Consider the following 9513-nt stretch of genomic DNA (forward strand, 5'->3'; position numbering starts at 1 on the left):
CAGAAGGGAAAGCTGGTACTGTCTCCGCAGCAGTGAAGCTCACCTGCTGTGGGGCTGCAGACGATTTCACAATTTCTTCAGCTTACATATGCTCCCTCTAGTGATCAGGACATGCCTGGTCACAGTAACCAATAGAAAGCATGTGATTGGTTGGCAATGTAGGCTGCTACCTATTGTTTCCTATAACAGCAGATGAGGACTGGTCAATAGAGGGTGGGTCAATAAGAGATGAGATATTGTCTGCTACATGTACATAAAAGCCCTTGCCAAGTTTGGCTATTGGTCTCAAAAATGTATAATTCTGGCCCTTGCTAACTACCTGTTTAATAGTTGTAAAAATGCAGGAATTATAGCTTCAGACTGGATGATAAATGGCTAAATCTTTTAAGGGCTGCATAATATGCAGTCAAAGGGCTAGATTTACTAAGCTGCGGGTTTGAAAAAGTGGGGATGTTGCCTATAACAACCAATCAGATTCTAGCTGTCATTTTTGTAGAAGGTACTAAATAAATGAAAGCTAGAATCTGATTGGTTGCTATAGGCAACATCCCCACTTTTTCAAACCCGCAGCTTAGTAAATCTAGCCCAAAGTCTGTTAGGATAATTTTCTTTTATTGAACTAGCCACAAAATCATTTTAAGGCACAGAGGTCCTTACTTGGTCAAACCATAAGTTACTGCCCCCAGAAATCTGACAGCCTTCTCTCCGTTGATGTCAGGAAAAGACGCATGTCTGAACGCCGCCTGGATAACTTCGGTTGTCTTCTCATTCACTAAAAAAAGATCATGATATAGTGTTCAATCACATGACATAGAACTTGATCAACTTCAAATAACAAAAGATGTCTTTGGACACAAAAAAACAAATAAAAAAAAATAAAACTCTTCCTCTGTTACCCACTGAAAGATGCAATACACTGCAACTAGCGGTTTGTGCGGTATAATCTGAGTGTAAAGGACACCATGGCATTCACCGAGGACACTCACAAGGTAGTAATGGACTTTGCCAAAGGGAACCCACAGGTTACAGCCATCAGGCTTGTTTAGCCAGACAGCTGCTGGCTAATAAATGATCAGAAACAGGTCAAAGGCATGCCTGGTAGCCCAGTGTCAAGGTTAGAAACTGCCCCAGGTCAGAGTCATGCCTGGTAGCCAAGTGTCAGGGTCAGAAACTGCCCCAGGGCAAAGTCATATCTGGTAGTCAAGTGTCAGGGTCAGAAACTGCCCCAGGTCAGAGTCATGTCTGGTAGTAAAGTGTCAGGGTCAGTAACTGCCCCAGGTCATAGGCATGCCTGGTAGCCAAGTGTCAAGGTCAGAAACTGCCCCAGGTCAGAGTCATGCCTGGTAACCAAGTGTCAAAAGTGTCAAGGTCAGAAACTGCCCCAGGTCAGAGTCATGCCTGGTAGCCAAGTGTCATGGTCAGAAACTGCCCCAGGTCAAAGTCATATCTGGTAGTCAAGTGTCAGGGTCAGAAACTGCCCCAGGTCAGAGTCATGTCTGGTAGTAAAGTGTCAGGGTCAGTAACTGCCCCAGGTCATAGGCATACCTGGTAGCCAAGTGTCAAGGTCAGAAACTGCCCCAGGGCAAAGTCATACCTGGTAGCCAAGTGTCATGGTCAGAAACTGCCCCAGGTCAAAGTCATATCTGGTAGTCAAGTGTCAGGGTCAGAAACTGCCCCAGGTCAGAGTCATGTCTGGTAGTAAAGTGTCAGGGTCAGTAACTGCCCCAGGTCATAGGCATACCTGGTAGCCAAGTGTCAAGGTCAGAAACTGCCCCAGGGCAAAGTCATATCTGGTAGCCAAGTGTCATGGTCAGAAACTGCCCCAGGTCAGACTCATGTCTGGTAGCCCATTGTCAGGGTCAGAAACTGCACCAGGTCAGAGTCGGGCAGCAAAAATTCATAAATGGTCAACAAGGCGGAAGTCCAGGTCACAGACAGATAATTAAGTCAGACCAAGTTGGGTCAATAAACAGTAAATCAGACAAGATATATAGGACAATACACAAACAACTAATGGTAAGAAACCCGTTACAACCCCCGGGAGGACAGGCAGAGTAAGATTAGCTGTGTGTCCAAATGTGCTCCCGTATCATGAGATGGTTCTAAGGAGAGATACCTACAGAGGCCACATACTTATTCTCTGGTTCAGCACCAGGAAATGTTAGTTTTGCTTCTGTAATCACAGACCCTTCATGCGTTATGTTTTCAGATCCCCTCCCTCCCATATTTGGATGTAGAAATAAATAAAAGTCAGTCATGAAGGGGTTTCTGAGGCAGCTGGTTTTGGGGAGAGCAAAATGACCGGATTGTTACTGGGAGCACCAGAAATTATCAAGATAACTAATGAGGACCTGGCTGGACTTGTTTTATAACTGATTTCCTATGTTCTTTGCTACTCAAGCGATTTGTAATATCTTTGTGTTGTGATGGTCTCCTTCAATGCCTCAATTTAATCACTTCAGGTGATTAATCTCCTCCACAGAGTTTAAAGAGATGCGTGATTAATGGATGTTTAAAGAGATCTTAGGTGAGTCTAGGGCGGTAAGGTCATCGAATTAGAGAACACAAGAATATATTTTACCTTTGGATAATTAATCTCAATAGAGAAAATCATGTAGAATTGCATTGTGTTTTGCAATTGATCTCATGAGATTTAATGTCAGGCACTGAAAAATGCTCTATAGCCCCAGACTTGACATTATTGTACACTTTTCACTTTATGGTTATTAAATCTTACTGTCACTTACATTGTGCACTTTTATTTGGCAAGTCATAAATAAATACAGACAGATAATTGTCTTATTAAAGAGGCTTCGGTTAGAACCTCCAGAGAGACAAAAAAGGGGCACATTTATCATTATTCACATAAAGTGAAAAGTAGTTTTCAATCCTTATCGCAATGATAAGGATTGAACTACTTCTCACATTTATGTACAGCCCTGCACAGAAACAGCAGTTCCGAAAAACTGCTGTTTCAGTGATAAAAAAAAACATACTTACCCCCCTCTTCGGAAGCGCTGTCATCGGGTCTTCTCTTCACTCTTCAAGTGCGCATGTCCAGTTCCAAGAACTGGACATGCGCACACAGATCCCCTCTCTGTCTCTGCAACGATAGTTGCAGAGAGAGAGCGCTGAGTGACAGGGAGGGATCATGTGATCCCTCCACACATGCGCTGTCCAGCTCTGCTCTCCGGAGCAGAGCTGACAGCATTAGATTTCCTCAATTCGGATGATGTACGCCAGCTTCAGCTGGCGTACATTAACATGACAAGTTCCCGAAAAAAATGTTTTTTCGGGACTTGTTAGTTTGCGGCCAGGAGCAGTCACCATTCTGTTGAATGGTGACTGCTCCCAAAAACGAAGAGGAATGCAAAGCAGCAGATATCCATGATATCTGCTGCGATGCCCCCTTAATAAATTTGCGGAGGACACTGTGGGACCTTAATGACCCGTTAAAAGCACTATCGTGCTTTATTAAATATGCCCCTAAATCACTAATAGTCAAGTTGTATTGTCTCAAAACAACCAGCTCTTGCTCTAGGGTTGCTAACCTTTGTCATTTTTTTTTCAGACTGACAACTTCTATTTTTGTTTTTACAATGTAATAGGAAGATTTAATTATAAACCGCAAAAAAAAATGCACCCCCTTTCCCCCCATTGCTCCTCAATCAGTACTTGAACACCTGCTTGTCCACCAAAGTCATTTGAAGGTACATGCCCGGTTCCCGGTACGTGTCCTTGGCAAATCAATCTACAACTAGTTTTGCGGTTTTGCAGACTGACCTGAAAATGTGAGTGATGAACAGAACACTTTTGAAACCACCACCTTCATTAATTAAAACTTTTTTCTTCTTAAAATACTTCTAAGCTTCATTTATGATTTATATCTTAAATTGTGAGTGTGAGTGAACACCTAGGGCTAGATTTACTAAGCTGCGGGTTTGAAAAAGTGGGGATGTTGCCACCAATCAGATTTTAGCTGTCATTTATTTAGTACCTTCTACAAAATGACAGCTAGAATCTGATTGGTTGCTATAGGCAACATCCCCACTTTTTCAAACCCGCAGCTTAGTAAATATACCCCCTAGACTATAATTATCATATTAAAAAGATCTAGCCCAACACAGCAAAATATAATATCTTTTTTTTTTTTTGCATGTGATTGCAAAAGTAGACACACTTAGGTATGTAATCCACACTTCTCAAGGAATCTGTTCCATATACCCAACTCCTCTTATCAGACTGCAAACTTTCCCAACCTATGACATCACACCATTAACACAATAATTTTAAACTTATATAAGTGAGCCTTAGGGGTATATTTACTAAACTGCAGGTTTGAAAAAGTGGAGATGTTGCCGATAGCAACCAACCAGATTCTAGTTATCATTTATTTAGTACATTCTACAAAATGACAGCTAGAATCTGATTGGTTGCTATCGGCAATATCTCCACTTTTCCGAACCCGCAGTTTAGTAAATATACCCCCTTACTGTCTCAAAATCATGGGGTTGGTAATTCTACCTGCGGTGGCAGGAAGATGCCTGTACTGACCTGTGCTACTTTCTGACCAAGAGATGAAAATGTAATCAGAATTGTACTATCAGTAAATTTACTGACAGTCGGCAGCCCTGACTCACTACAAATAGCTAGAAGCATTTTCCAAAGCTGTTTCCCATTCAGCTATATATAATAAAAAAAGGAAGATGGAAAGATTAAGATGAGGCAAGTACTTACACACCAAGGCGGCTGGCTTCGTCACCCTGCAGACTATACCAGTCTCTTGAGAGGATGATGGCTTAAACTCGCAGGCTGATGAAATTCTCAGAAAGCAGAAAGAGAAGACGATTGTTGGCCACATTTTTTAAATGGTTCTACACAGCTCTGAGAGGGTCCTAGTGAGCCATAGTTCTTGAAATCCAAGAATGTTACACTAAGTACAGGAAACTACACATTTCCAGTCTATCCCCAACTTCCTTTCTGTGCAGAAAATGTCTTTTCATACAATTGCTGGAAATGCCAGAAAAGAAAGAGATAACATATCACAGTTCATTATAGGTTAGCGACCATGCTGGGACAATAACACATTGCAATGGGATTATGGCAATGTGTATTTAGATAGTTTGAGGGATCTTTTTTCTGAAAAGTACATTCGAAGGCATTCCTAGGACCTTTGTGTGCACTTTGATAATGTTCCCATACGCTTCCAAAAAAACAGGATAAACAGCTAGCAATTTAGAAAACATATTATACGATTTATCTTGTATTCTAAGCAAAGAGAGAGAAAGGGAGAATGATCATATGGGGCACTCTAAATGGATATTCTGAGTAATAGTATATAATAAGGTCTGTTAAATATATCTTTATTGAATGAATTAATAAAAAACTGTCTAGTAGCGAAATATTAAAAAATGCAATATTGTTCACACACATGAATATAAAATGAATGCTGTCAAGATAGACAATATTAACTGTCTAGCCGCGACACTGCTCTAAGATGATAATTTGCATAATCTCATTTACCATGACCACATGCCATAAGTAACAGATATTGGGGCACATTTATCAATCATCGGCAAAAATTAAAAATAGTTATCAATCTTTATCGCATGGATAAGGATTGAGTCCCACTGTTGTCCGAAGTGTGGGTCTCCAAGGGCGGATTTGACACATTGCTTTTGGGCGTGTCCCCCAATTAAACGATTCTGGACCCAGATTTGGAGATTCTCTATTACACACCTGGTAAATTATGCACCTCTGTCTCCGGAATGGGTGATATTTGGAATACTTCCAAGTACTTGTACAGTTAGTAAGGGATGTAAGAAACTACTAATAGCAATTTTGGCTGCAGCCAGGAAGAGCATACTCCAGGTCTGGGCCCAGGATTCTCCTCCCATGTTTTCCCTTTTTAAAGAAAAGCTCTATCACATATTCTGAATGGACTGGATAGAGACGTCTTTGCAGAAAGAGGTTAGAGTAAAGCAGTTCTTTGACACATGGGAGAGCTTTATAACTCTTTTACCTCATATCATACGAACACAACTTTGAAATGGTTTCCACAATACTGAATGGTACGGGTTAAGAATGGTCTCAGCAGACCCTCCGATTAATTTATCTCCACCTTCTAATAGTTAGGTCCTGGATAGGATGGGTTATTTGGGAAGAGGAGACAGGGGATGTTAGTGACTTATTGAATTGTATGAGAATTGTGATAATATGTATTTATTTCATAATGCATTCAATTGTATATGTGATATTTTATACATCAATAAAAAATTGATTAAAAATAAAAAATGGATCACAGAAACAGCAGTTCCGAAAAAACTGCTGTTTCTGTGATAAAAAAAAATCATACTTACCCCCCTCTTCGGAAGCGCTGTCTCAGGATCTCCTCCAGGTGTTCTTCACTCCTCTTCATCCTTCAATTGCGTATGTGCAGTTCGAAGACCTGGGCATGCGCACAAAGATCCCCGCTCTGTCTCTGCAACGGAGAGAGCGGTGAGTGATCATGTGATCCCTCCACACATGCGCTGTCCAGCTCTGCTCTTCGGAGCAGAGCTGACAGCATTGGATTTTGTCAATTATGATAATGTACGCTAGCTGCGGTGCACTTTTTATAAATATGCGGAGGGCTCAGAGGGACCTTAAGTTCATGGTAAGTGCACTATCGTGCTTTCTTAAATATGCCCCTTAATCACATATAAAACCCCTTCAACTAAATAGTATATCATCCTCTAATAATATCTTTCAGATCATCTGAATGTAAAAAAATCTGTATTCATCTCCTTGCAAATTGAGGAGACACTGCTAGTAGTTTTATCTGCTACTGAGTCAGTGTCACTTTCTGATATTAAACCCCTATAATAAGCGGAGTCTACAATGAAAGTATCTATTTCTGCCCGTAAGACTAGTGTGGATTGATCCCCTTTTTTTTTTCTTTTTCATAAATAGCAATTTTATCTATCCATTACCACGAGTGGAGACTTTAATGAATTAATAGATTTCTACCCTCGAGACTGTTCGTAAAAATTATCCTCCTTAAGTACCTATTAGCTCTAATTGTGGATATCTGTTTTAGGAGCCACTGTCCCTCCCTATAGCTAAAGTACCGCTGTTTGACCCTAACAATATTCGAGGCGGAACGATACGGCACATTTGAGGTCCTCCCTAATCAGATAGAGAACTATCATCATCATTTATTTATATAGCGCCACTAATTCCGCAGCGCTGTACAGAGAACTCATTCACATCAGTCCCTGCCCCATTGGGGCTTACAGCCTAAATTCCCTAATATAGACACACACAGACATACAGACAGAGAGGTAGAGACTAGGGTCAATTTTTGATAGCAGCCAATTAACCTACCAGTATGTTTTTTTTGGAGTGTGGGAGGAAACCGGAGCACCCGGAGGAAACCCACGCAAACACAGGGAGAACATACAAACTCCACACAGATAAGGCCACGGTCGGGAATCAAACTCATGACCCCAGTGCTGCGAAGCACAAGTGCTAACCACTAGGCCACTGTGCTGCCCAACTATTGTGAGTAGTAATATAACAGAGGTTAGATAATGCAAGAGCAGCGAACGCTGCATCCGCCGACCTGCGTTTTGCTATTAGCTTTGACTAGTCAAGCCGATAGTAAGGCTTGATAGGCTATTTAAAGTGGAGAGCCCTCCCCTATTGTGACGTCTTTCTTGGCAACGTTGTAGCAACTAGATTAGCTAGTTCTTCCGCCGGACATAAATATTGTCCTTGCAATCAGAAGCAACTGTAAAAATGTCTTATGTACAGTAGACATTAATAACATCCTAATAAATGTATTTTATGGAGAAAAAAAATGAATTTTTTTAATGTTTTGTCATTAATAACTATAACAGGTGACTGACTGTTTTTTTTTTTTTTAAGGTGCGTGACTTTATATTCTTAATATGTATTGGACGTATCCTGCAGTGTATTGTCTGGCAGAGCAGAGCAGGCCTAGTCCCTTATTCATTAACAGAGCCGCCACAACCCTGTACCGCTCATCACCCTGAACCCCCTCCCCAGGTGTTCTAAAAGTTCCCTCAAAAGGAGGTAGATAGAGCTGTTTGGAAGCAGTAAAGGTCATCTATAGGGACACAAGTTACCACAAGATGGGGTGGGGTGTATTTCACAGTATAAAGATTCGGAAGCCAGTCAGAAATCAGGATTGAGCCAGGTGGACGGTCAACAGCAGCACCATGTAAAGAACCAGGTTAAAGTCTGAATTCCTTGTTCTCCACTAGATGCAGCGACATAACAGCAGTATCAGCAAGTGGGCCAAGAGCTCCCCCTCCTCTGCAATCCTTGTATACTACACAGGGTCAGGTGTCGGCTTCTGCCCCCAGCACAGCATCGTCATAGGAGGCTTCTGTTCCCAGCACAGCATCGTCATAGGAGGCTTCTGTCCCCAGCACAGCAGCGTCATAGGCGGCTTCTGTCCCCAGCACAGCATCGTCATTGGGGGCTTCTGTCCCCAGCACAGCATCGTCATAGGGGGCTTCTGCCCCCAGCACAGCATCGTCATAGGGGGCTTCTGTCCCCAGCACAGCATCGTCATAGGGGGCTTCTGTCCCCAGCACAGCATCGTCATAGGGGGCTTCTGTCCCCAGCACAGCATCGTCATAGGGGGCTTCTGTCCCCAGCACAGCATCGTCATAGGGGGCTTCTGTCCCCAGCACAGCATCGTCATAGGAGGCTTCTGTCCCCAGCACAGCATCGTCATAGGAGGCTTCTGTCCCCAGCACAGCATCGTCATAGGAGGCTTCTGTCCCCAGCACAGCATCGTCATAGGAGGCTTCTGTCCCCAGCACAGCATCGTCATAGGAGGCTTCTGTTCCCAGCACAGCATCGTCATAGGAGGCTTCTGTCCCCAGCACAGCATCGTCATAGGAAGCTTCTGTCCCCAGCACAGCATCGTCATAGGAGGCTTCTGTCCCCAGCACAGCATCGTCATAGGAGGCTTCTGTCCCCAGCACAGCATCGTCATAGGGGGCTTCTGTCCCCAGCACAGCATCGTCATAGGGGGCTTCTGTCCCCAGCACAGCATCGTCATAGGGGGCTTCTGTCCCCAGCACAGCATCGTCATAGGGGGCTTCTGTCCCCAGCACAGCATCGTTATAGGGGGCTTCTGTCCCCAGCACAGCATCGTCATAGGAGGCTTCTGTCCCCAGCACAGCATCGTCATAGGAGGCTTCTGTCCCCAGCACAGCATCGTCATAGGAGGCTTCTGTCCCCAGCACAGCATCGTCATAGGAGGCTTCTGTCCCCAGCACAGCATCGTCATAGGAGGCTTCTGTCCCCAGCACAGCATCGTCATAGGAGGCTTCTGTCCCCAGCACAGCATCGTCATAGGAGGCTTCTGTCCCCAGCACAGCATCGTCATAGGAGGCTTCTGTCCCCAGCACAGCATCGTCATAGGAGGCTTCTGTCCCCAGCACAGCATCGTCATAGGAGGCTTCTGTCCCCAGCACAGCATAGTCATAGGAGGCT

The 9513-nt window shown here is 43.5% G+C and overlaps 1 protein-coding gene across 1 annotated transcript in view; it reads right to left on the bottom strand.

Moving 5' to 3' along the window:
- The window catches only part of CETP (cholesteryl ester transfer protein), a 29132-nt gene extending 24207 nt beyond the window's left edge, over positions 1-4925 (bottom strand). Inside the window, exons 1-2 of the mRNA XM_075188971.1 lie at positions 4738-4925; positions 658-772 (exon numbers count right to left, since the gene is read on the bottom strand). Of these exons, the coding sequence (XP_075045072.1) occupies positions 658-772; positions 4738-4861 (239 nt within the window). The 5' untranslated portion in view covers positions 4862-4925. The remainder of the gene's footprint in view (positions 1-657; positions 773-4737) is intronic.
- Positions 4926-9513: the final 4588 nt, after the last annotated feature.

This window comes from Mixophyes fleayi, chromosome 10 (genome assembly GCF_038048845.1).
Source record: "Mixophyes fleayi isolate aMixFle1 chromosome 10, aMixFle1.hap1, whole genome shotgun sequence".
Classification (NCBI taxonomy): Eukaryota; Metazoa; Chordata; class Amphibia; order Anura; family Limnodynastidae; genus Mixophyes; species Mixophyes fleayi.